We start from the raw sequence: 27,900 nt of genomic DNA, 5'->3' as shown, positions 1-27,900 counted from the left end.
TCCCCCCTCCACTCAGCCCCTCTCTTGCCCCTGCCTCCAGCTGTTTGACCCCCCCGGCCGGTTTCCACGCCCTGCTCAGACTTGCCCAACCCACCCCACATTTGCCCGCTTCTAACCCCTGTGAAAAAAAAGGCAGCAGAGTCTAATCCAAGTGAGGGCAGCGGCTTCAGCAGATGTTATTGAGCATGTGGCTCTCTGCTATTTCCTTCCCCTCCCGCCATGTGCCTTGCAACAGATCAGGAACTAACCAGCAGCGCTAAGGCTACCGGAAGGGCGGGGGCCAGCTCCAATTCTCGACAAACACATTGCAGTGAAAGTGAAAGTGAAAGTAAAGTTTGTTCTTTTTCACAGCAGCCATCATGTCAGCTCCGAACTGGGGGGAAGAGCTCCGGGACGAGCTGGTTTGTCCCATCTGCCTGGACTCCTTTAAAGATCCAGTGAATCTACAATGTGGGCACAGTTTCTGCCAAGCCTGTATCACCAACTGCTGGGAGGTATCGGGCACAGGACTTTGCCCCCAGTGCAGGAAATATCTCCCCAAGGGAGAGCTGAGGCCTAACAAGCCATTGGAGGAGGCGGTGAACATAGCGAGAGGCCTAGACGGAGAATGCGAGAAACATGAAGAAGTTTTCAGTCTCTTCTGCAAGCAGGACCGGACCCTCCTCTGCAGGGTTTGCAGAGAGTCTCGAGAACACAGAGATCACACAGTCATTCCCATTGCGGCAGCTGCAGAGGAGTATAAGGTAGGAAATTTGCGTAGAAATCAGAGATGGGGATAGATCGATTTGGACACAACTCCCCCCTGCTTTTGCACTTTGCTTATTAGCAATTTACATTGGAACAAAGTGGTGTAAATGCTACTGGATCAGAATAGTAGCATTTGGTATCCCTTTGTCACAGGTGTATGTGACTATGCAAAGTGTGTGTGGGGGGGGGGGGGCAGAAATCAGGCTTATTTTGTCTGCCTCTTCGTACAAGGTTATCCCTTCTCTGGGACTAGAGCAGGGGTCGGCAACCTTTCAGAAGTGGTGTGCCGAATCTTCATTTTTTCACTCTAATTTACCAGTCATACATTTTAACGTTTTTAGAAGGTCTCTTTCTATAAGTCTATAATATATAACTAAACTATTGTTGTATGTAAAGTAAATAAGTTTTTTAAAATGTTTAAGAATCTTCATTTAAAATTAAATTAAAATGCAGAGCCTCCAGACAGGTGGCCAGGACCCAGGCAGTGTGAATGCCACTGAAAATCAGCTCGTGTGCCGCCTTCGGCACGTGTGCCATAGGTTGCCTACCCCTGGGCTAGAGTGACCAGAAATTCCAAAACACGTGTGTGTCCCAGCTGGTTCTGTTGAAAGTGGAGACCACCAGGAGAGGTGTTTTGTTTCATAAAGATTTCCTGGGTTGGGGACTTCATAGCAGACCTAGGAATAAACAGTCTTTAGCCATCTATGGCCCTTTTAACTCTTTTTTTATACTGGCACATTCTCTGGATACTTTAATTATATATTTTTATCATTTTATTTTAATGCCTTATTTCCACCTCTGGATTTTGCTGCTTTATTTTTCCCCGCTCTTTTCTTCCTCTCCCCCCCCCCAAATATTTGTTCTTCCTGACCACAGTTGGTTGAAAAATAAGAATTGTTTTTCGTAGGTGATTTTGGGGTGGGGGGGGGAGAATCTGTAGAAAACAAACAAAAATCCACTAAAAATGTTAGTTTTTCAGTGAAAACATCAGTTTTCAAAAAGTTTAAATCTGAAAACGTTTTGGTTTCCCATGTTAAAAAAATAATCAGTTTGATTTTTCATTAAAAAGGACAATTTTAAAGACATTTTCTGCAAAAAAAATTCCTTTGAAAAGTCCCCCCACCTCCTGAATTTTTGGACCAGTTTTACTGCTAACTCTTTCCCATCTCCTTCAAACTGCGCACTCCTTTGCTCCTGGCACTCACCCCCACTCACTCTTCCTATGAATTAACTATACTTGCTCTCTTCTATTCAACTGTCACTGCTTCACCCCCATTCCTTTGTTCATTCTCCCTGCAGTGCTGCAAACTCTAACCACTCTGACCTGCTGCTACAAGACTCCTTTCCCCCACTGCTGCATCCATCCCCCAAAAGCTCCTTCTGCAACCCACCACATCCCATCCCTGTCCACTTCCCCCATTCCACTGACCAGTTAAGGATACTTATACAGAACCAGGAGAGCTGTCATTAGTTTACTCACTGTTTTGGTGGGCGATGTGTGCAAATTGTGTAAATTACAATTGCGAAGTGTGTCATGCCTGACCCATGTAGGGGTTAAAAATCTACCCTTGCAACTAGCTAAAGGAGTTATTCTTTCAGCTCAGCCAGTATAGGTCTGTGTTGCTATGGTAAATGTCATGGGTTTGAAGCCAGGTGATGAGCTGTGGTGTGTGTAATTTGTATATTTTGAGTCTTACAAAATCACCTTTACCTTTGCTTTTATATGATAAGACATTAGGTTTTACTGGGACTGTTCACATGCATAAGTTATCCATATGCCTAACTGCTTGCTTACTTGTTTTCTAATAAATAATGTGTAATAAAGTATATTACCTTACATTCTTCTTATATAAGTATTGTTATAGATACCTAGGTCTTTCATAATTTTCCCTCCACTTATTCATGTGGGAAAACACTAATGTCTTTTTGCTAATTTATTGATTTATAGATCCCCTTTCCCTTTACAGGTCTCTTTGCAAGGACTTTAAAACACCTTTCTCGCTCTCTCTCTCTCTTTTTTTTTTTTTTTTTACATTGAAGCTTTCCTCGTTATTTTGAGTGCAGTTCTTTATTGTTTCTTAGGGATGGCACTATATATATGTCACTGGTTTAATGGTTCTGGGCCATATACAGGATCCTGGAGGTTTCTCTCCTTAAGTAACGTAGGCTTTCTGATTGGAGTCAAGGGGTGGAAGGGCTTAGGTTGGTCCCCAGAAGGGAAAGGGTTTAGAGCATAACATCACATGCTGTACATTGGTGACATCATGTACAGTGATGCTATGTTCACTGACATCATCATCCTTATCCTTAAAGGATTAGAAAATATGGAAGTTGAAGCCTTTTAGTGATTAGATTCAAGGAGCTCAATCTATTTAGCTTAACAAAGGGAACATTAAGGGGTGACTTGATAACAGTCTATAAATACCTATATGGGAAGCAAATGAACTCTTCAGTGTAGTGGACAAGAGTACAATGCAATCCTCTGGCTGGAAATTGAAGCGTGACAAATTCAGATTAGAAATAAGGTGTAAATTTTTAACAGTGTAAGTAAATAGCCCCAGGAACTGTTTACCAAGGGTCATGGTGGATTCTCCATCACTGACAATTTTTAAGTCAAGGTAGGGATTATTTTGCAGTAGTTCTCTGGCCTGTGTTATCCGGAAGGCTAGATGATAATAATGGTCACTTCTAGCCTTGGAATCTATGAATCTCCCTTCAGTCTCTGATTTCCTCCATCACTCTCATTTTGACATTTACTGGGGGGAAGATGGATAGCTCAGTGGTTTGAGCATTGGCCTGCTAAACCCAGGGTTGTGAGCTCAGTCCTTGAGGGGGCCATTTAGGGAACTGGGGTAAAAATCTGTCCGGGGATTGGTCCTGTTTGAGCAGGGGGTTGGACTAGATGATCTCTTGCAGTCCCTTCCAAACCCTGATATTCTATGATACTACTGAACTCACAGGAAACTTCCCTAAGACCTCTCAAAGGCTCTCCAACAAAACTAGGTTAGTGTCATGGGGTCAGCTCACTGCTAGCGCACCTCCTGCTGGTCACTCCAGGGATGATCTGATTTCAGGTCCAATGCCTCCTCTCACCAAACACTCTGTCTTCTCTTCCTGACTCTCAGCAAGGCAAGATGCTCTGTGTTCATGGCTTAGCCCTCCAGGCAAGTCACATGTGTCCTCCCCTTCCAGGGTGTCAAAATCTCTTCTTAGAAAAGGTCTCAGGCAGTCTTCCCATTCACTGCCCAGCTGGTGCCCCCTCCCCAGTGGCTGGTAGGGAACCTGGGCCCGATCTCTACTGCAGATTCCAGCTCAAGGACCTTCTAATCAACAACCAAGGTCTGTTCCATTCTGGACCTTACTGTCTTTTCCCTGAGCCTTTCTGAATCTTCTGGCTCCCCCAAAACTTCCTCCTGTCAGGGAGTAACTGGAGGCTGCTTTGACTCTGTAGTTCTTAAACACCCCTCCCTTCTCCCAAGGAGTGACTGCAGACTTCTTCACTATGGCCCCCTCTCTCTGCACAATCTTCCTGTCTTTATAAATTCAGCCCAGCATTTTCCTCCTCATCTGGGCTCCCTCATTATTCAGTCATGGGATTACTTACACCACCTGATTCCCTTCATCTGAGCCTGTCTGGTTCATTGGCCCCCTTCAGGGCAAGTGGGAAGTTAACACCTCATCACAGAAAGACCCCACCTAATATTTCTATTGTGTCCTGTCCCTGCGTCACCTCCCCCCCCCACAAGAAAAAAAAAAAAACCCTCTTCAAAACAGTACAAAACAAAAGCCTCCCTCCCTTCCAGGCTTTCTTTATCTGTCATAAAAAAAGCAGTGTGGGGCACAAGCCGAATTTTTTTTTAAAAAATCCTTGACAGGTCACATTTAAGGCTGACAGGTATTTTTAAGGTAACTTTTAAAGCTGAAGTAATTTCTTTGGTATTGCTGCAGGAGCAGCTTCTGAGTCATCTGAGTCGTTTTCAGCGTGTGAGAGAAGAGCGAGGGAAACGGGCAGCTGCTAAAAATGGAAAATATCAAACTCTACTGGTAAGTGTCCACTCTTCATACTAATCATTAATAAAGGCCAGTGTTAATAATAGTTAAGGCTAAGAGTTAGTCATGTCTATTTTTGGTAAAAGTCATGGACAAGTCACAGGCAATAAACAAAAATTCACGGCCCGTGACCCATGACTAACTCTTAGCTGCCCCAGGTCTCCCCTGCTTGGGGGGTGACACTCTGGGGGTGTTGCTACTCAGTGGGGAGTGGGGCGCCCGAGCAGCGGCCAGTGTGGCTGGCCCCGGGGCCACCTGAGCAGCTGGCCTCAGGTTTGCGGAAGTCATGGAGGTCACGGAATCCATGACTTCTGGAGCCTCCATGAGAGACTTGCAGCCTTACCAATAGTCCCTGTCATAGGATGCACTTCTACAGCACCCCCCTGGGGTGAGGGGGTGAACCTCTCTCATCCCAGATGTTCTTCCCTGGCGGTTGGTGTGGCTGTGGAGTCGGTGTGGGGTACGTACTCTGGCTGTAGGACTTAGGAAGCAGCATCCCTGCTTCTGTTGTTGTCCAAAATAAAAAATGCAAACAAAATAATCCTGCAGCCCACAAACCAGTCCAAGCTCACCCCGCTGTTCCTCACAAGGCAAAAGGTAAAGAGTCTCTGAAGTGGGGCTGGGCTCCTAACCTGCTGGGTGTGTCTAAGGGGTCCAGCCTGAGTGCCCAGGGCTCTAATAAAAAGAACACAGTAAAGATGGTTCCTCTACCACTCCAGAGGGTTCAGGTGGCAGATGGTCTTCAGGAGCTTTTTGGGCTCTGTGGGGCTAAAGAGCTCTAGCTCTGCTTCCCTCTGGGCACCACCCTGGGCTTCTCCCTTTTAAGGAACAGTCTCTCTCGGGTTTGACAGGTCTCACAGGTGCATGGGGTTGGGGCTGACTGTGCCCAGAGGAGCTCTTTAAATCCTTCCTGACTGGGGTGGGATTTAAGCATGGAGCACACATTCATAGGGACATAGGACTGGAAAGGACTGAGTCCAGTTCCTGCTGTCACAGGCAACCACCACATTGATAAACTTATCAAGCTCCATCTTAATACTAGTTAGGGTGCTTGCCCCTGTGCTCCTATTAAAAGGCTGTTCCAGAATCTGCCTCCTCTGGTGGCAGATTCTAGAAACCTAATTTCCAGCCTCAGTTTACTCATGGACAGTTTATCTCTATTTGTTCTGTGCTCAGACTGCAGTGAGGTGCTTGGGCTTGATTCTCATGCCATTCTGGCCATGTACAGAAGCCTTATATATGTTGGGAAAATAACACAGCGGGGCACAGACTATCCAACAAATTCTTGGACTGCATTACAGACAACTTTTTATTTCAGAAGGTTGAAAAAGCTACTGGCGGGGAAGCTGTTCTAGACTTGATTTTAACAAATAGGGAGGAACTCATTGAGAATTTGGAAGCAGAAGGCAGCCTGGGTGAAAGTGATCATGAAATCACAGAGTTTGCAATTCTAAGGAAGGGTAGAAGGGAGAACAGCAAAATAGAGACAATGGATTTCAGGAAGGCAGATTTTGGTAAACTCAGAGTTGATAAGTAAGGTCCCATGGGAATCAAGACTGAGGGGAAAAACAACTGAGGAGAGTTGGCAGTTTTTCAAAGGGACACTATTAAGGGCACTGGGTAGGAAAGATAGAAAATGTGGCAAAAGACCACCTTGGCTTAACCACGAGATCTTGCATGATCTAAAAAATAAAAAGGAGTCATAAAAAATGGAAATTAGGACAGATTACAGAGGATGAATATAGGCAAACAACACAGCAATGCAAGGGCAAGATTAGAAAGGCAAAGGCACAAAATGAGCTCAAACTAGCTACAGGAATAAAGGGAAACAAGAAGACTTTTTATCAATACATTAGAAGCAAGAGGAAGATCAAGGACAGGGTAGGCCCACTGCTTAGTGAGGAGGGAGAAACAGTAACAGGAAACTTGGAAATGGCAGAGATGCTTAATGACTTCTTTGTTTCGGTCTTCACCGAGAAGTCTGATGGAATGCCTAACATAGTGAATGCTAATGGGAAGGGGGTAGGTTTAGAAGATAAAATAAAAAAAGAACGAGTTAAAAATCACTTGGAAAAGTTAGATGCCTTCAAGTCACCAGGGCCTGATGAAATGCATCCTAGAATACTCAAGGAGCTAATAGAGGAGGTATCTGAGCCTCTAGCTATTATCTTTGAAAAATCATGGGAGGTGGGAGAGATTCCAGAAGACTGGAAAAGGGCAGATATAGTGCCCATCTATAAAAAGGGAAATAAAAACAACCCAGGAAACTACAGACCAGTTAGTTAGTTTAACTTCTGTGCCAGGGAAGATAATGGAGCAAATAATTAAGGAAATCATCTGCAAACACTTGGAAGGTGGTAAGGGGATAGGGAACAGCCAGCATGGATTTGTAAAGAACAAATCATGCCAAACCAATCTGATAGCTTTCTTTGATATGATAACGAGTCTTGTGGATAAGGGAGAAGCGGTTGATGTGGTATAGCTAGACTTTAGTAAGGCATTTGATATGGTCTCGCATGATATTCTTATCGATAAACTAGGCAAATACAACTTAGATGGGGCTACTATAAGGTGGGAGCATAACTGGCTGGATAACCGTACTCAGAGAGTTGTTATTAATGGTTCCCAATCCTGCTGGAAAGGTATAACAAGTGGGGTTCAGCAGGGTTCTGTTTTGGGACCGGCTCTGTTCAATATCTTCATTAACGACTTAGATATTGGCATAGAAAGTACGCTTATTAAGTTTGCAGATGATACCAAACTGGGAGGGATTGCAACTGCTTTGGAGGACAGGGTCATAATTCAAAATGATCTGGACAAATTGGAGAAATGGTCTGAGGTAAACAGGATGAAGTTTAACAAAGACAAAGGCAAAGTGCTCCACTTAGGAAGGAACAATCAGTTTCACACATACAGAATGGGAAGAGACTGTCTAGGAAGGAGTACGGCAGAAAGGGATCTAGGGGTTATAGTGGACCACAAGCTAAATAGGAGTCAACAGTGTGACGCTGTTGCAAAAAAAGCAAACATGATCCTGGGATGTATTAACAGGTGTGTTGTGAGCAAGACATGAGAAGTCATTCTTCCGCTCTACTCTGCGCTGGTTAGGCCTCAACTAGAGTAGTGTGTCCAGTTCTGGGCACCACATTTCAAGAAAGATGTGGAGAAATTGGAGAGGGTCCAGAGAAGAGCAACAAGAATGATTAAAGGCCTTGAGAACATGACCTATGAAGGAAGGCTGAAAGAACTGGGTTTGTTTAGGTTGGAAAAGAGAAGATTGAGAGGGGACATAGAAGTTTTCAGGTATCTAAAAGGGTGTCATAAGGAGGAGGGAGAAAACTTGTTCACCTTCGCCTCTAAGGATAGAACAAGAAGCAATGGGCTTAAACTGCAGCAAGGGAAGTTTAGGTTGTACATTAGGAAAAAGTTCCTTACTGTCAGGGTGGTTAAACATTGGAATAAATTGCCTAGGGAGGTTGTGGAATCTCCATCTCTGGAGATATTTAAGAGTAGGTTAGTTAAATGTCTGTCAGGAATGGTCTTCTAGGGAGTATTTGGTTCTGCCATGAGGGCAGGGGACTGGGCTCGATGACCTCTTGAGATCCCTTCCAGTCCTAGAATCTACGGTGAACTGTTGAAATATCTTTTCAAATTGTTCCATAGACTCATAGAATATCAGGGTTGGAAGGGACCTCAGGAGGTCATCTAGTCCAATGCCCTGCTCAAAGCAGGACCTAATCCCAACTAAATCATCCCAGCCAGGGCTTTGTCAAGCCTGACCTTAAAAACCTCTAAGGAAGGAGATTCCACCACCTCTAGTGAAAGCATTCCAGTGCTTCACCACCCTCCTAGTGAAAAAGTTTTTCCTAATATCCAACCTAAACCTCCCCCACTGCAACTTGAGACCATTACTCCTTGTTCTGTCATCTGCTACCACTGAGAACAGTCTAGATCCATCCTCTTTGGAACCCCCTTTCAGGTAGTTGAAAGCAGCTATCAAATCCCCCCTCATTCTTCTCTTCTGCAGACTAAACAATCCCAGTTCCCTCAGCCTCGCCTCATAAGTCATGTGCTCCAGCCCCCTAATCATTTTTGTTGACCTCTGCTGGACTCTTTCCAATTTTTCCACATTCTTCTTGTAGTGTGGGGCCCAAAACTGGACACAGTACTCCAGATGAGGCCTCACCAATGTCAAATAGAGGGGAACAATCACGTCCCTCTATCTGCTGGCAATGCCCCAACTTATACAGCCCAAAATGCCGTTAGCCTTCTTGGCAACAAGGGCACACTGTTGACTCATATTCAGCTTCTTGTCCACCGTAACCCCTAGGTCCTTTTCTGCAGAACTGCTGCCTAGCCACTCGGTCCCTAGTCTGTAACAGTGAATGGGATTCTCATAGACTCATAGACTCTAAGGTCAGAAGGGACCATTATGATCATCTAGTCTGACCTCCCGCATGATGCGGGCCACAAAAGCTGACCCACCCACTCCTGGAAGAATTCTCTCCCTTGACTTAGCTGTTGAAGTCCCCAAGTCATGATTTAAAGACTTGAAATCGCTGAGTATCCTCCAGCAAGCGACCCCTGCCCCATGCTGCGGAGGAAGGTGAAAAACCTCCAGGGCCTCTGCCAATCTACCCTGGAGGAAAATTCCTTCCCGACCCCAAATATGGCGATCAGCTGAACCCCGAGTATGCGGGCAAGATTCTCTAGCCAGACCCTCTGGAAAAAGTTCTCTGTAGTAACTTTTAATATCTCATCATTAACCATTGATGCTAATTACCAGCAATGGCAAGTTATTGACCTAATGACTAAAATCACTTTATCCCATCAAACCATCCCCTCCATAAATTTATCTAGCTTAATCTTAAAGCCGGAGAGGTCTTTCGCCCCCACTGTTTCCCTCGGAAGGCTGTTCCAAAACTTCACCCCTCTGATGGTTAGAAACCTTCGTCTAATTTCAAGCCTAAACTTCCCCACGGCCAGTTTATATCCATTTGTTCTCGTGTCCACATTAGTACTGAGCTGAAATAATTCCTCTCCTTCCCTGGTATTTATCCCTCTGATATATTTAAAGAGAGCAATCATATCCCCCCTCAGTCTTCTTTTGGTTAAGGTAAACAAACCGAGCTCCTCGAGTCTCCTTTCATATGACAGATTTTCCATTCCTTGGATCATCCTAGTGGCCCTTCTCTGTACCCGTTCCCGTTTGATTTCATCCTTTTTAAACATGGGAGACCAGAACTGCACACAGTACTCCAAATGAGGTCTCACCAGTGCCTTTTATAATGGAACCAGCACCTCCTTATCCCTACTAGAAATACCTCGCCTAATGCATCCCAAGACCGCATTAGCTTTTTTCACGGCCACGTCACATTGCCGACTCATAGTCATCTTGCGATCAACCAGGACTCCGAGGTCCTTCTCCTCTTCCGTTACTTTCAACCGATGCGTCCCTAGCTTATAACTAAAATTCTTGTTATTTATCCCTAAATGCATAACCTTACACTTGTCCTTGCTGAACCTCATCAGGTTTCTTTTGGCCCAATCCTCTAATTTGTCTAGGTCCCTCTGTATCCTATCCCTGTCCTCCAGCATATCTACCACTCCTCCCAGTTTAGTGTCATTTGCAAACTTGCTGAGAGTGCAGTCCACGCCATCCTCCAGATCATTAATGAAGATATTGAACAAAACTGGCCCCAGGACCGACCCTTGGGGCACTCCGCTTGAAACCAGCTGCCAACTAGACATGGAGCCATTGATGACTACCCGTTGAGCCCGATGATCTAGCCAGCTTTCTATCCACCTCATAGTCCATTCATCCAGCCCATACTTCTTTAAGTTGCTGGCAAGAATACTGTGGGAGATCATATCAAAAGCTTTGCTAAAGTCAAGGAATAACACATCCACTGCTTTCCCCTCATCCACAGAGCCAGTTATCTCCTCATAGAAGGCAGTTAGGTTAGTCAGGCATGACTTGCCCTTGGTGAATCCATGCTGACTGTTCCTGATCACTTTCCTCTCCTCTAAGTGCTTCAGAATTGATTCCTTGAGGACCTGCTTCATGATTTTTCCAGGGACTGAGGTGAGGCTGACTGGCCTATAGTTCCCAGGATCCTCCTTCTTCCCTTTTTTAAAGATGGGCACTACATTAGCCTTTTTCCATTCATCTGGGACCTCCCCCAATCGCCATGAGTTTTCAAAGATAATGGCCAATGGCTCTGTAATCTCATCCGCCAACTCCTTTAGCACCCTCGGATGCAGTGCATCCGGCCCATGGAATTGTGCTCGTCCAGTTTTTCTAAATAGTCCCGAACCAGTTCTTTTTCCATAGAGGGTTGGTCACCTTCACCCCATACTGTGCTGCCCAGTGCAGCAGTCAGGGAGCTGACCTTGTTCGTGAAGACAGAGGCAAAAAAATCATTGAGTACATTAGCTTTTTCCACATTCTCGGTCACTAGGTTGCCTCCCTCATTCAGTAAGGGGCCCACACTTTCCTTGACTTTCTTCTTGTTGCTAACATACCTGAAGAAACCCTTCTTGTTACTCTTAACATCTCTTGCTAACTGCAACTCCAAGTGTGATTTGGCCTTCCTGATTTCACTCCTGCATGCCAGGGCAATATTTTTATACTCCTCCTTGGTCATTTGTCCAGTCTTCCACTTCTTGTAAGCTTCTTTTTTGCGTTTAAGATCAGCAAGGATTTCACTGTTTAGCCAAGCTGGTTGCCTGCCATATTTACTATTCTTTCTACACATCGGGATGTTTTTTTTCCTGCAACCTCAATAAGGATTCTTTAAAATACAGCCAGCTCTCCTGGACCCCTTTGCCCTTCATGTTATTCTCCCAGGGGATCCTGCCCATCAGTTCCCTGAGGGAGTCAAAGTCTGCTTTTCTGAAGTCCAGGGTCCGTATTCTGCTGCTCTCCTTTCTTCCTTGTGTCAGGATCCTGAACTCTACCATCTCATGGTCACTGCCTCCCAGGTTCCCATCCACTTTTGCTTCCCCTACTAATTCTTCCAGGTTTGTGAGCAGCAGGTCTAGAAGATCTCTGCCCCTAGTTGGTTCCTCCAGCACTTGCACCAGGAAATTGTCCTCTACACTTTCCAAAAACTTCCTGGATTGTCTGTGCACTGCTATATTGCTCTCCCAGCAGATATCAGGGTGATTAAAGTCTCCCATGAGAACCAGGGCCTGCGATCTAGCAACTTCTGCTAGTTGCCAGAAGAAAGCCTCGTCCACCTCATTCCCCTGGTCTGGTGGTCTATAGCAGACTCCCACCACGACATCACCCTTGTTCCTCACACTTCTAAAATTAATCCAGAGACTCTCAGGTTTTTCTGTTATCCAGAAGTGTTTGAATGTGGATAACAAATGGTGATGGGTTAAAATCACTGTCACATACCATTTTCTTCATACTTGGGAAATGTCACATATGAGGACAAAGTCTCTTGTACATCCACAAGATCAGTTTTGCTTTGAATGATTTTACAGAATCTATCATTTGAGCCACATGTTTGTCTTTTTTCCCTGGAGCTCAACATTTAAAATGTTCAATTTGTCAGTGATGTTGGCAAGAAAAGCCAAGTCCATTAACCAGCTGGAGTCTTCTAATTGCTCCAAGTTCTGATTTGTGGACTTGAGAAATTCTTTGATCTCTTCAATTAGGCTTAAAAAACGTGCAAGAACTTTACCTTTGCTCAGCCATCATACTTCTGTGTGCAAGATAAGATCAGATTGTTTATCATCATCATTTTCCAACAGGGCCTTAAAAAGTCGGTGTTGCAAAGGTTTTGCTCGAATAGAGTTAATTATTTTAATAACAACATTCATGACGTGTTTAAAAGAAAGAACTTTGACGCACAAAGCTTCTTGGTGGATAATGCAATGATAAGACAAAGTTTGGAAAGGATTAATTCTTCTTACAGAGTGCAATGAATCCATTAGTGCTGCCCATCATTGCTGGTGCCCCATCAGTGGTGATCGCAGACAGCTTGTGTAGTGGCGTACTAATTGATGTTGCATAGGACTTGAATAAATTATAGATGTCCTCACCCTTTGTTCGCCCTTTCATAGGCAATACTTTTAGTAACTCTTTTTACAGTGAAGTCACTAAATACCATCCTCACCATAACTGCCAGCTGCGCTGTATCTGATATATCTGTCGACTCATCAAACTGCAGTGAAAACCTGTCACACATTTCCAAGTCATCTTTTAGCTGAGTTTGCATGTCGCTTGAAATTGCATGTATCCTCCTCGTAACTGTGTTGTCTGATAACTGCAAGTCTTGTATTGTCGACAAAATCTCACGCTTGTTAGGAAATCCTTGAAACAGGTGATCGGCACCAGTCAAAAATGCTTCCTTCAACAATTCACCATCTTGAAAGGGTTTTTGATTCTTTGCGAGCAGATGAGCAATTTTAAAGGAAGCAATAGTAGCACTTTTAGACTTTACCACTTGTCTAGTGAAAACAGATTGCTGGGCAGATAGAAGAAAATGAATCAGCTCAAATCAAACCTTTCTCAACTCAGATTTAAGTGGATGGCTAATGTCAAAAGAGCTGTGATTAGTTTGGAAATGGTGTTTGACATTATGTTTTTCGGCACTGCAACAGTACCCCTGCACAATAAGCAAACACATTTCCCTTTATTTTCAGTAAAACAATAGGATTCTTCCCACTCTGCATTGAAATAATATGTACTGTGACAAAGTTCCTCCTCTATCTTGATGGGTCCTGAGCTTATTGGCGGATTTTCTTGCCTCAGAGATTCACCGTGTGGGTTGGGGAACAGCCCAGAGACCTTCCCCTCTGGAAGAACCCACAGTCCAGGTCAATTGGGAGGTTTGGGGGGAACCCGGGCCCGCCCTCTACTCCGGGTTCCAGCCCAGGACCCTGTGGACCTCAGCTGTCTATAGTGCCTCCTGTAACAGCTGCATGACAGCTACAACTCCCTGGGCTACTTCCCCATGGCCTCCTCCAAACACCTTCCTTAGTCTCACCACAGGACCTTGCTCCTGGTGTCTGATAACGCTTGTACTCCTCAGTCCTCCAGCAGCACAGCACAGCACACCCTCACCCTCACCCTCTCACTCTCAGCTCCTTGCACCTCTTGTCCCAGCTCCTCACACTCACACCACAAACTGGGGTGAGCTCCTTTTAAAACCCAGGTGCCCTGATTAGCCTGCCTTAATTGATTCTAGCAGCTTCTTCTTCATTGGCTCCAGGTGTCCTAATTAGCCTGCCTGCCTTAACTGGTTCTAGCAGGTTCCTGATTACTCTAGTGCAGCCCCTGCTTTGGTCACTCAGGGAACAGAAAACTACTCATCCAGTGACCAGTATATTTGCCCTCTACCAGACTCCTGTACCCCACTGGTCTGGGTCTGTCACAGTACATTGTCTTTTATTTGAACCACTCATTTAGGGGCAAAATGTTAAAAAAAATAATAAATCGCAAAGTACGAGAAAACAGCAGTATCAGTGCAGCGGAAGAATACTCACATACAGGGCTGGCTCCAGGCACCAGGGGAGGAAGCCCGTGCCTGGGATGGCACATGCTAACGGGTGGCATTCCATCCAGTCTTGGGGCGGCAGAGCCCGAGCGGGTTTTTTTCTTTTCTTTTCCTGCTTTGGCAGTTCAGGTGTTTGTTTATTTTTGCACTTTGGCAGTTTGGGCGGTAGCAATCCGAGCTGCCTTTTTTTTTTTTTTTTTTTTTTTTTTTTGCAGTTCTGGGCAGAGTGGAGAGAAGCTGGAGAGAAGCTGCAGCCCTGCGCCTGCTGGGGACAGAGAACACTGGTGCACGCAGCCTGCAGCCCTGCAGTTCTCTGTCCCCAGCAGGTGTGGGGCCATGGCTACTCTCCCCTGCTGGTCACTACTTTTCATACTGTGTCACTAGGCGGGCACACATAAATGCCCTGGCGGGCACCATGGTGCTCATGGGCACCGTGTTGGGGACCACTGGCACATGCCCAGGAGTGATAGACTCTGGCCTCCAGCTGAGTCCCGTGGGAGTTTATCCCTTTCCCCAACGGGGAAAAACCTAACAAGGCAGCAGCAGGTTTCATTTCTTTCAAGGAGGCTCTGGCAAGTTGGAGTCCAGTTCAGCTCCCTCTAGCAATTCACTGATAAGTCTTGTTTTAAAGTCATCATTCCGGGCCTGGCTCAGTGGCTCAGAGAGGCAGCAGTCACGTGAGCAATCTCAGCCCTTCTCTAGCAGCTGCGGTTTGGAGGCGTTTCCTTCCCAGGGCAGCTGCTGCTCCTAAGTGATGAACTGGGTTTCCTCTTCTTCTAGACCTGACACACCTTACAGGTGTGACAAGATGGGCTGCTTAAGCCCATAGCAGTTTCTTAACCTCTTCCTGGCCAGTGTGGGGTTTGTACACCCATACGATACTATGTTTAATGTTATGAATGTGTAATATAGGTACATAATATTTAAATAAGATTAAACTCAAAATGCTTCAAACCAACACAGTCAAAATGCAATTTTTCAGAATGTTTGTTTTGTGGGAAATTTTGGCTTTTTGTTCTTATTCAGAATGGAATTTTGTTTGAAATGTCAGAATTTCCTGTGCAATGGAAATTGCAGTTCCCAGCCAGCTGTACTAATTATAGACTTAGTAGCCTAACTTTAGGTTCTTTCTTTTGAATATCTTGGGCCAGAGTATAGGTAATTTTTTCCCCTAAAGTACCTTTAGTGGAAGATGACAGCCTAATTCTTAAGTGCTTTTTGAATTCCCTCACTTTTGGATTTTGACTTCCTAGAAAAATGTCACAGGTAGGCACCTTATGCTGAAAATTGTATTTAGACACCTCCAAGTGAGACTGGCTCCAAAATTTGACGTGTAAGGGCCATAGGGCTATGCAGATAATTCACTGGCTGAGGATCTGTCCTGCAGAGTTCTGCCCTGTGTTAACAGGGCTCAGTCACTCACAGCTGAAATGCAGTTGCTACTGGGGAAGGGACTTGGGAATCCTGTTTCAAGTTATGTCACAGCCTTGTTTATATCTGTTCGCAACAGGAGAAGACAGAACGCCAGAAGCAGGAGATTGAGTCTGAATTCAAGCAAGTGCACCAGGTTTTGAAGCAGGGAGAGCAACTCATGCGTAACTGCCTGGAAGGCACGATACAGGATCTTGTGAATACAAGGATTAAAAATACCAACAGATGTTCTATGGGGCTATTACCTCTCAATAGCCTAATAGCTGAGCTAAATCAGAAGTGCCAGCAGCCAGAGATTGAACTCCTCAAGGTAAGACAGGTCAAAAAAATTTTACAACCGTCCATGGGATTTAGGCTCCTAAGTGCTTAAACCACTTTTGAAAATGAGATTGATTCCCAAATCATTTGGGTGTTGCAATGCTGAGCCTAGCAATGCCTAAATACCTTTAAAATCTGGGTCTCAATCAATAATAGGGCCCCATTGTGCCAGGCGCTGCACAGACACACAGCGACAGACAGTCATTGCCCCAGCTGAGATCAGGGCCCCGTTGTGCCGGGCGCTGCACAGACACACAGTCCCTGCCCTGAAGATCTTACAGTGTAACTAGTAAAGATCAGGTGCAGGGGATTGTTGAGGGAGTAAAATGTACAGAAGAAGTGTGCAGACCTATCCAATGGCCTGAAGCACGTAGGCCTTTGATTGCAGTGCAGCACAACTGTTTACACTGTCTGAATTTGACCCTTTGTGTATTATATACAGAAAAAACGTGTCTGAAGTGCTCAGGTGCCATTGTATTCAGTGCAGTATAACACTTTTGCTGGATATTTATATCGTGTACCAAATTGTGCCTGCCACACACACACATACATACATACATACACACAGCAAATCTGATTCTATCCAACAGTTTCACACACTTACTTACACAGAAAGCTGGTTTGATTCCATACTGCATTCCCACACGTGCACACAGAATACACTTCCTGCTGTTATGATTCCCAATTCTCTCTGTGAGCTTCACTGGATCCCTTCCCTATCTCATCTGTTTAAATGATCAGCAATGAAATAGGTAATGCGGATGTCAAATTGTAATCATTAGGCTTCAGGGTCAACAACCACTGAGATTAAAGAAGGGAGTTCTTCCCCCTCAGCTATTGTTTCAGGCTTTCTGTAGCTCTTACTGCACTGGTCACACTTATCACCTTTAGAACTTTTTTTTTAATCCACAAAAGCTGTAAACATACTTTTTTCCTTTCTAATCCAGGCTGAGATTCTGCGGTCTCTGCATGTATCATGCAGGCCCCATTACTATACCAAGCAGAACAGATATTTGACAGCCATTCCGTAATCTGAGACAGACAGATTGAGACTTCTTAGATTGGTGGTTCCCAAACTTTAATGACCTGCAAACTCCTTTCACTAAAATGTGAAGTCTTGCAAACCTACTCCTAAAAATTAATATTTCCAGGGATTTTCTCCTTTACCAGAGCATAAATTATAAAATTAGTGATCTTGGAAATGTAAAATTTGTTTTTTATTACACGCTTATTACACACTATTTATTTTTAATTATTATATATCATTACAGTATTAATTTTATTACATTATGAAAACAGCAACACTCTCTTCCAAGAGCTCAGTTTCATAGGTTGTATCACTTTGATTAAGCCTGTTATAAGACAAGGCTCCTGTGTTTCATCAAGGAGTATCGGATGTGAAACAGTAGAAAGGTATTTAAGAAGTCAACTGAAAGAAAGTATCAGAGGGGTAGCCGTGTTAGTCTGAATCTGTAAAAAGCAACAGAGGGTCCTGTGGCACCTTTGAGACTAACAGAAGTACTGGGAGCATAAGCTTTCGTGGGTAAGAACCTCACTTCTTGCATCTGAAGAAGTGAGGTTCTTACCCACGAAAGCTTATGCTCCCAGTACTTCTGTTAGTCTCAAAGGTGCCACAGGACCCTCTGTTGCTTTTAACTGAAAGAAAGAGTTCCTCCTACATTAGCATTCGGGTCTTGAGCAGTCCAGGCAAACAACGCACGCTACAACAAAGCTTAAACTTGTTCTTCATCATATATTTAAAAATAACACTATCTGCCTATTTAATTTTAAAAAACAGCAAAAACTATCCCCCTCCCTTTCCATTTCTTATAAGGAGTCTTGAAGTTTAAATCTGCTCAGTGTGATGGATGCGCTTACTTTGATCTGCTTAGCTCTTGGAAACTCCTGCGGTTCTGGGCTGCCAGCCCTGCACTGCCCGGGGCTCCAGGCTGCTGGCCCTGTGCTGACCAGGATTCCTAGGGACAGCTCTGTCCACCTTCAAAAAATTTTTTCCTGAGAACCCCCTGTAACATTTTGCAAACTCCCAAGGGTTCAGGAAGCCGTTTGTGAACCACTGGCTTAGATAAATGGTAGAGATGGTTGAATTTAAAAAAGGGGGAAAGAGAAGTGGAATCATAATTTTTCCCCCTTTTTTTAATTTTTAAATTCAAAATGTCCAAAATTTATTTCTCACGTACTCCATGGTTGGTCAAACAAGAGGGGGTAAATATGCAAAACAATTCAATCAAATTTTCCCATGTCATCCAGAGGTCAAAATCTAAAAAAAAGTGACTAGCTCTTATATAACCAGTAATAATAATTAATAACACCTGGCTCTTATCTAGAGCTTTTCATCAGTAGATCTCAAAGCACTTTCCAAAGGAAGATCAATATCACTATCCCTATTTTACATATGGGGAAACCGAGGCACAGGGCGGGGAAATGACTTGCCCAATATCACCCAGCTGGGCACTGGCAGAGCTGGGAAGAGAACAGAGCCACACCTGAAGTTTCCCAACATGCCCAACTTCCTAGCGGGATCAAACATAAAGGCAAATTGAGTCCTCTGCCTAAGAGAGATTTAATGTTTGTGGCTCATGAGCTGAGTGAGTTTCTTGTTGTTTCCTTTTCCCTTTCTAGGACATTGGCAGCACCTTAAGCAGGTATGTGTCGCCTTATTCAGCCTCATGCTTCATCACACTGGGAAAGGGTGAAAAGCCCAACTGAAAATGTATAATGCACCTTGCACCTCATTGTCCTAATGACTAAGACAGAGGTGGGCAAACTACGGCCTGCAGGTCACATCTGGCCCGCAGGATCGTCCTGCCTGACCCCTGAGCTCCCGGCCGGGGAGGCTAGCCCCCAGCCCCTTCCCTGCTGTCCCCCCTTCCCCGCAGCCTTACCTCGTCGCGCCACCAGTGCTCTGGTCTGCCTCTCCTACCGGGCAGCATGCGGCAGTGTGGCTGCGAGCTCCTGCCACTCTGAGTGGCATGGTAAGGGGGTGGGGAGCAGGGGGGTTGGATAAGGGGCAGGGGTCTCTGGGGGGCAGTTAGGGGACAAAGAGCAGGGGACAGTTGGATGGGGCGGGGCGGTCAGGGGGGTTGGATAGGGGTGGAGTCCCAGGGGGTGGTTAGGGGCAGGGGTGTGGATAGGGGTCAGGGCAGTGAGGGACAGGGAGCAGGGGGAGGTTGGATGGGGTGGAGCTTCTGGGGGAGTCAGGGGATGGGGAACAAGGGTTGGATAGGCATGGGAGTCCCGGGGGGCCTGTCAGGGACAGGAGTGTGGATAGGAGTTGGGGGGGCAGTCAGGGGACAGGGAGCAGGGGGGTTGGATAGAGGATGGGGTCCCAGGGGGCGGTTGGGGTGGGAGTCCTTGGAAGGGGCGGTCAGGGGACAAGGAGCAGGGGGGTTGGATGGGTCGAGAGTTCTGAGGGGGGCAGTCAGGGGGCGGGAAGTGGGAAGGGGTGGATGGGGCTGGGGTCCAGGCTGTTTGGGGAGGCACAGCCTTCACTACCCAGCCCTCCATACAATTTTGCAACCCCGAAGTGGCCCTCGGGCCAAAAAGTTTGCCCACCGCTGGACTAAGAGGATGGAATAGGGAAAGCATTACAGGAATATAAGAATTACCAGGGTAGAGCAGACCAAGGGCCCATCTAGCCCAGTATCCTCTCTCCCTTAGTGGCCAGTGCCAGCTGCTTCACAGAGAGATGCAAATCTTCCCCTAGTGACCAGTTACGGGATAACCTGCCTGGAGAGGAAGTTCCCTCCCTAACCCCCATTGCTAGAGATTGGCTTGTCCTCCATAGTATGAATCCTAGGAATGAAGATAGCAACAGAGGGTCCTATGGCACCTTGAGGCCAAGGAAGAGGTTGCTTAATGTGGCTTTAATACTAGTCAGCATATGGAACAACAGGGGTGAACAGTCTGCTCAGTAAAGATCATCATCTTGAGCAACTGCAGGAGTGGCCCCGAACTGAGGACAGGAGCCCAGGTGGGGGCTGAGCATGGGGACCCCAGGGGAGGAATCCCTGTGTTATATGTTAGTGCCTTTTAATTCCCAAGTTACATTGTTATATGCGCTAAATAACATACCGGGCCAACATGCTCAGAGCTTCTGCTAGCCCCTGTATTCTGCCTTCCTGCTGAGTGGATTCAGCAATTACGACCGAGCATTCTGACAGGAACCTCGTTCTTTCTGCGTTAGGTGTGAGCAGGTGAAAGGTGAAGAGGAGGCGCCTGTTGATTCTTTGCCTGAACTGGCGAGCAGAGTGCAGGCTCTCTCTGAAAGCCAGAAAGTTCTACGTGATCTGCTGAAGAATTTCAGAGGTAAAGTTGTAATGGTAATATTACTGCTACTACTAATAATTAATAAAAGGTAAGTATTCCCGGTGAGTCTTTGAATTTTAAAATATTTGCTAGTGTGGTTCCCAGTAGTGATCACTGAGGGTTTGATTCCCAGTCACACTCAAGCCCTGCTATAAAGCTTAAAGCAACCTTTAATGAGGTAGCAATGTCCTTCTTAGAATCCCCAGCCAATGTGGAGCTGGTTTACAGGCTTTAGCCAGCTCCGTTCTCTGCCTCCAGAGCAGGGGGCAGATCAGGGGTGTGGCCAGAATGTACTCTGGCAATTCTCTGCTTCCCAGAGGCCATAGGAGCAGAGCCAAGCCTAGAACAGTGGTTCTCAACCAGGGGTACACAGAGGTGTTCCAGGGGGTACATGAACTCACCTAGCTCTTTGCCTACTTTTACAACAGGCTACATAAAAAGTGCTAGCAAAGTCAGTACAAACTAAAATTTCATACAGCCCTGGGGCTGCTCTAATTACACCCAGGGGTGTATGTTGGAATTATTATTATCATCAATAGAGGGTATCACCTGTGCACCAATTTAGCCATAAATCCCTTTACTAAATCTAAAGGCCCAGTGGTATTTATACAGCTGCTCCAAATGTGCCTTAAATGCTGAAGCAGTAACCACACTGCTATAGTAACATGCAGTTATAAGTATGGATCAGGCACTTCCACAGGACTAGACCGGACGTGCTTAACCCCATGTTGGCCGGCTCCAACAGTGGGCAGCAGGTACTAGCAGTGAATCCTCCTGGAGCTTTTATATCTTTTTTTTACTGGTCTCTTTAAAAATTCCTTTTTTTGTTTAATCCAGTAAGAACTACTCCTGATAACTGGGGCCTCTTCTCCAAAGTCCAATTTTCTCCAGGTCCAACGAAGCCACATCCTTTCAAGGCCTCCCCGCAACTGCTAACAGGACCTGCCCTTCACACAAACTGCAAAGCATATATTTTCTTTAGCCAAGCTACTGTAACCCTTTATATACTGATCTAATCCTGCAGTGGGCAGCCCCTGCATAAACCCAAAATACAGGGAGTGCAAAGATAGCTTAATGCTCAGCCCCCTGTTTCCCCCCAAACACAGGAACATAGTAACTGGCCCTCAGGAGCCTGTAATAACAATATTATGCCACAGCAATGAACTGAGCTTGAGTCCTTCCTTATTTATTAAACATTTATATTGTGGTAGCTCCTAAAGGCCAACTAGGTCAAGGACCCTTTGTGTCAATGACAGTCCCTGCTCCAGAAATATTACCGTTAAAATATTGCACAAACTATGGTTCTGATTCTCAGTCTCTCTTTTTTTTTCCAGAGGAATTGGCTCCGAAATTGGGTCCTCTTGAAAACATCTCATCTAAGGTTAAGGGACAAGTGAGTGGTGAAGACCCAATGGAGGAGGTGCCCAACAACCCTGAACAAGATAATACTTCTGTTTGCCGGCTGGACTGTGAGGTATTATACTCTGTGGCTGTTCAGGGAGCTAGGTGCCAGGAATGGGCTTTAGTGGTCGTCAGAGTGGATTGAAGTCAGTGGAGCTACAGTGGTCTACACCAGCTGATGATCTGTCCCTTTGAGTCCACTAGGGATGTCACTGTAGTGAAATAGTATATAGCTCAATAGTATTCATCACCATGTATTTTCGACAGATTTCCACACCCTATTTAGGGCTCATATCCCGCCCTCCATCCCCATTTCCCTTGGTGCTGAAGTTTGGTGCCATCGGCCATTTTGAAAAAAATGATACGTTTGAATAGGAGGAGTGTTGTGTGCTTGTGCTTTGATACATTTAGAGAAAAAGGTTGAAAGAATAGATTGAGAGAGTTTAAAGATTAAAAAAGAAAGTTTGGGTAAGGTTTAGAGGAAAAAAGGGAAAGAGATTTTTAGTGAGTTTGAGTAAGGAAAGAATATTTTAAAGGCCTAGTTTGGCATGTTATTAAAGAACAGAAAATTTTGAAATAAATGTAAAAAATGTATTAAATATAAGGGTAGGTTAAGAAAAGAACATTTAAAAAGAGTTAAATAATATTAAAAGCTAGGTTTAAAAAGGGAATTTACTAAGGCAGAGCCTGTTTAGTAAGCACATGGTAAAAAAGTTAATAGAAAAGCATTTAAACTATTAAATACAAGGATAGGTTAAGAAAAAAGCATTTAAAAAGAGTTAAATAAAGGAGAAACACATAAAGAGAGGTTAAAAGAGAGAATATGGCAAGACAAGGGATAAGAAAGCCTCTTTGCAAAGGGCAAAGATAGATAGCACGTGGGTGAATCAGAGAGAGAGAGAGATCTTACCATTCCAAGTCTTTTTGCTGACTGAACCAACTTTCCAGGCTTACTCCCCCTCAGGCTTAATATCACTGCCTTTGGATCGGACCAATCAGATGTTGTTCTACAGCAGTGTCATAGAATTCATTTTCCTGAACCAATCCTAGAGTCCCAAGATTTTAAACAAGAGCCAACTCCCTTTTCTTCCCTCCTCCTCCTCCCCCCTTAACAGCCTTATTCTTATTAAAAAAATTAGACCGCAAGCATTTTTCCCGCCATGTAGCCCTTTTACATAGGGGCTTTAATAAAAGTTAAAACCATAAGCTTTTAGTAACTAACAATTTTTAAAAGTTTTCCCCTATGTTTTAGACTAACGTGGGTTATTTTTTAATAAAAACAATGTGAAGCTGCAGCAAAGCCCCTGTTAGCAAACAGCGTTTGTGAGTTAGTGGATCACAGAGACGAAGCGTGCTTCTTTCGCAAACTTTTTAACAAATGCAAGTAAAAGTTACATTAAGTTTTGTAAAGGAATAAAGCTCTGCTTTATATTTACTTAAAAAGACAAACCTATATAAAGACACATCCCTTTTGCATATGTTTTAATAAAAAAAGAGCATGCAGAAGCACCCCAGCCCTAAACCCTGACTAAGAAAAAGTTTTTTAAAAGCTTTTTCCCAGTGTTTTTAGTGAGAACAACTTGAAAAAGCCTTTTGAATGTAGTGAATTAGAAAAGAAGACCACTTTGAAAAACAAGCCTATATGAAGATACAATTTTTCATTTAGCCCCTTTGGCATAGGTGATTCAATAAAAAAAAGAATCCAGAAACAACCCAGGGTTATAAAAGTAATGTATAGTGATAAAAAAGTTTTTTCCTATGTTTTTGACTAACGTGGGTTATTTTTTAGTAAGCACAATTTGAAACAGCATGCTTTTTCAGCAAAGCCATTGTTAGCAAAAACTAGGGTTACCATATTTAGTGCCTCCGAAAGGAGGACACTAAAGGGGCACCAGCCCCGCCCCCGCTCCCGCCCCAACTCCGCCCCCTCCCCAAAGTCTCCGCCCCCTCCCCTGCTTCCCGCGAACATTTGAGTTGCGGGAAGCCTGAAGCAGGTAAGGGAGGGTGTGGGGGGAGGAGGCGCGGCCCACCCCCGGCCCCGCAGGTCCCCAGCCCGTCCCCCGAGCCCCCGGCCCGGCACCGCCGGCCGAGCCCCCGGCCGGGCCCCCGAGCCCCCGGCCCGGCCCCGCTGCCCCCCCCCGAGCCCTCGGCCCGGCCCCGCTCCACTGGCCCCCCCGAGCCCCCGGCCCGGCCCCGCTCCGCCGGGCCAGCCGAGCCCCCGGCCCGGCCCGCTCCGCCGGGCCAGCCAAGCCCCCGGCCCGGCACCACTCCGCCGGGCCCCCCGAGCCCCTGGCCCGGCCCGGCACCGCTCCGCCGGCCCGGCACCGCATGTCTGATTTTCCCGGACATGTCCGGCTTTTTGGGATTTCCCCCCGGACGGGGATTTGGAGCCCAAAAAGCCGGACATGTCCGGGAAAATCCGGACGTATGGTAACCCTAGCAAAAACAGCATTTGTGAGTCAGTGGATCAGAGATAAGAAGGCCAGAGCAGAACAAGAAAGCCCTAGGCCTCCTTTTAAAACAAAATTATACCAAAGACTTGTATTAGAAATAATAGTAACTTTAGTTTACTGTAAATAAGCTTACTATATAAAGTAAAACCTTTTTATAATTAAAGTTTAAAGAAGCTAAAGTATGTAGCCATAGGCTTCCCACCTTCTTTTCCAGAAAAAAACAAAACAAAACAAAAAACAAGTAAAGGGCCCCTGCTCTGCTCTTATCTAAACAACCAGGACCTTTTTTATTTATTTCTTTTTTTCCCTTCCACCCCGTAACAAAAGCTGACCAACACATAATATAAACAATTTTAAAATGTGTGTTTTAAAGTAATGCCTAAAAAAACTATTTTTTAACTTATTAACAATGTAAAATAATAAAAAGATAACCAAACCCAACCCTTAGGGCCCATAAATTGTGCAGAAAGCTTTAAAAGCCAGGGTCCAGTTACAACCCATGCCAACTGTGACTTTTTTTAAAAAGGGTTCGAACATAATATGAAAAATTTCAAAAAAAAAAAAAAAAATACAGTAAAACATACAAGGCCTATATAGTTGCTTTATATATTGCTTTGATTAAAGTAAACAAAAGTGTAGGTTTTAAAAGGCACAGCAACCTTTTAAACAATGTAAAATAAGACTTGTAGGGGATTTTAGTATAATAAGTTTAACAGGGTTTGTTTTTAAATGAGCCAGCTTGTTTTAAAAAGCTGATTAGTTACCATTAAACAAAAGCCAAGGCCATAAAATAAATTAAATAATACAGGTTGCAGCTTTTAAAGACTTTTGGTTACAGATAAGTTAATGGGCATATAACCATTTACATTGTCTTTTTATTAACTGCTTAAATACACTTACTATATAAAATAAGAACTTTTTAACAATTAAAGTTTAAAGAAGCTAAAGTACTGTATGTAGCCACATGCCCCCCACCTTTTTCCCTAGAAAAAAATGACCCTAATACACCATGTTTTTTTGAAAAAATGCCTTTTTAAATACTAATTTTTAGGGGGTCTCAAGCCCTTATTTAGAACAGGTTTAGGTCTATAAATAGAGGCAGAAAACTGGACAATGCTGTCCAAGAAATATTGCTGATACAAGACTTTTGTCATCATGGGGAGCAACAACATGGTAAGAAAAATTACTGTGTGTGTGTGTGTGTGTGTGTGTACGCCACAATGGTCTTATACCTATGTCGTGCTGAGTTAAAAGTTAATATGTTTTCTTTTGAATAGGACGAGGCCCTTTGTCTTGACATACCAGATTCTGCACTAGACGTTTTAAATTTTGGTAAGCTGGTTAATATGCTACACAATTATGGTTTATTTTTGAAAGAAATGGTTTTAAGGATTTTATTTTTTTCAATTTAGAACAAGATGGAAGTCAAAACCAGCAGATAGGTTCTCCTGAGATTACAGAAGTGGGTATGAACTGTTTTTTAAATATGTGTTTGAAATAACGGTTATTGGAAATAGTGTACATTTTTTAGGGGTTGTGCATTAACATCTGTATTGGGGACTATGTTTGTTGTTGTTAGTAAAAAAGAAGCTGCCTTTGCCCCCAAAGGTTTTACTGTATTAAAAAAAAAAAATTGCTGGCAGTTGTTGAGAATTTGGAGCTGTACTTCCCCCGTATGGCATAAGCAAGAATAGCGCTTTATTTTTTTTTTACATTGTATTTGAACACAGTTTTTTAGCCCCCTTACTATAAAAAATGTTTTAGCGTCACGGGTCGGGTTATGTGAAAGGCTTTTGAAATATATATATATAGGGGATATGTTTGTTGCTGTTAGTAAAAAAGAACATACAGGCTTATGTACTAAAAACATTTTGTTTATGTATATTGGCAGACTTATCAAGTGTTATCCCTCAAGAAGAAAGGTTGAAGGGGATCTCGCTTAAAGGGGCCAAGAAATTTCCCTCTGAATCAGCTACAGTTTTCAGCGTTGGAAACAAGGGAATCAGTCCCCCTGATTTTGAACAGCCCTGCACAGCCAAATCCCTCATTACACAGAGCCAGCCACCCTTAAAAAGGGCCAAGAAATCTACCTCTGAAACAGCGACAGTTTCCACCCAGCACTCTCTCCAGCGGGATCAGAGAAGCTTGACGCTGCCGGCTGCTGGGGCTTCATGGCAGCATCTGCCTGCCCCCTTCCCCACCCTTTCCCCAGGATGCTACGTTCCATCCCCCCCCCTCCATGCTACCAATCAGCTGAATCAGCTGCTTGTTGGCAGGAGGTGGGAGGAGGAGCAAGCCACAGCACACCACTCCAGGGAGGAGGAGGAGAGGGTGGGGCCTTGGAGAAGGGGCTGGAATTGGGACCCCTGCATGAGCACCCCCACAACCCCAGCCTACATCCACACCTTTCCCCTGCCCATTGTGACTGCTGCACCCCCCTACACACCCAGCCCCCTGCACCCCCTCACATACCCCGAACCCCCTGCCCTGACTCCTACACCCCCCCTACACAGCCAGACCCCTGTACCCCCTCACACACATCCAGCCCTGACTCCTACACCCTCACACCTCCCCAGCCCTGACTCCTGCATCCCCCCTCATGCCCCCCCCCGTCCCTGCCCTGAAACCTGCACATCTTACATGGGGGTTAGGTTCTAAAGACACTGCATAAGAGGAAAATTGAGTATAGTGAAAATTATCATAAAGTACAGTATATACTAGAACAGGGGTCCTCAACCTATAGCACGCAAGCCAAATTTTTTTTTAATGGCAGGCTGCGGGTCCCAACCGCTACTGAGCCTGCTGCCGACCTGGGGTTCTGTTCACTCAGCCGGCAGCGGGCTGAGCAGGGCTAGCAGTGGGCTGACTCCTGCCAGCCAGGGTCCCAGTCGCCAGCCCCGCTCAGCCTGCTGGGGTCCCAGCCAGCTCCACTCAGCCTCCTGCTGGCCTGGGTGAACGGTTGGGTTCCATTCACCCAGGGTTCCATCCGCCAGCCTGGGGTTCCATTCACCCAGGCTGGCAGGAGGCTGAGTGGAGCCGGCGGCTGGGACCCTGGCTGGCAGTGGGCTGAGCAGGCTGAGCGGGGCCGGCGGCTGGGATCCTGGCTGGCAGGAGCCAGCGGACGGAATCAGCCCGCTGCTGGTCTGGGGTTCCAGCTGCCGGCCCCTTGCCAGCCAGAGTGTTGGCCACCAGCCCCACTCAGCCTCCTGCCAGCCTGGGTGAATGGCAGGAGTCTGAGCGGACTCACCGGCTGGGACCCCGGCTGGCAGCTGAGTGAACGGACCCCAGGCCGGCAGCAGGCTCAGCGGTGGCCGGGACCCGCAGTGTGCCATTTAAAAAAAAAATCAGCTTGTGTGCCACCTTTGCCATGCGTGCTGTAGGTTGAGGACCCCTGTTCTAGTGTATACTGTGTGTACTGTAGTGTGAAAGCACAAAAAAAACTAACAGAAAAAAAATGCAATGCATAACAGTTTGTTAGCAAAAGTTAAGCTAACTGTAACCCTAATAACGCAAAATTTGTAAAAGTAAAAAATATGTAAAGCAAGTAAAAAAAACTGTGTAAAGTTATTGCAACCTTGTATAAATAATGTGTAAATAATATGGAATGTAGACTAAAATTCTACATTAGTGAGCAAAACAAAATATCAAAATAACCTATGTAT

General features: G+C 45.2%; 1 protein-coding gene across 2 annotated transcripts; it reads left to right on the top strand.

Moving 5' to 3' along the window:
• Positions 1–326: 326 nt before the first annotated feature.
• On the top strand, positions 327–26,984 carry LOC135974699 (zinc finger protein RFP-like). 2 transcript variants are annotated; one of them, XM_065563150.1, is made up of 9 exons: positions 327–743; positions 4,696–4,791; positions 15,820–16,050; positions 18,699–18,721; positions 20,263–20,384; positions 21,719–21,858; positions 25,516–25,570; positions 25,651–25,704; positions 26,130–26,984. In XM_065563150.1, exons 1-9 carry the CDS (start codon positions 360–362, stop codon positions 26,894–26,896), a joined length of 1,872 nt encoding a protein of 623 aa, XP_065419222.1. In that variant the 5' UTR covers positions 327–359; the 3' UTR covers positions 26,897–26,984. The 2 variants fall into 2 exon arrangements, with proteins under 2 accessions (XP_065419222.1, XP_065419223.1); XM_065563151.1 differs by having other exon boundaries at positions 25,651–25,700; positions 26,130–26,310.
• The last annotated feature ends 916 nt before the right edge of the window (positions 26,985–27,900 follow it).

The sequence above is a fragment of the Chrysemys picta genome, chromosome 12 (genome assembly GCF_011386835.1).
Source record: "Chrysemys picta bellii isolate R12L10 chromosome 12, ASM1138683v2, whole genome shotgun sequence".
Lineage (NCBI taxonomy): Eukaryota > Metazoa > Chordata > Testudines > Emydidae > Chrysemys > Chrysemys picta.
This window is presented reverse-complemented; position numbering and strand designations above follow the sequence as displayed.

Coding starts and splice junctions, on each gene's coding strand:
- LOC135974699 (XM_065563150.1), top strand. CDS start 360: ATGTCAGCTCCGAACTGGGGGGAAGAGCTCCGGGACGAGCTGGTTTGT. Junction 744..4,695: donor CAGCTGCAGAGGAGTATAAG/GTAGGAAATTTG, acceptor GTATTGCTGCAG/GAGCAGCTTCTGAGTCATCT. Junction 4,792..15,819: donor GAAAATATCAAACTCTACTG/GTAAGTGTCCAC, acceptor TGTTCGCAACAG/GAGAAGACAGAACGCCAGAA.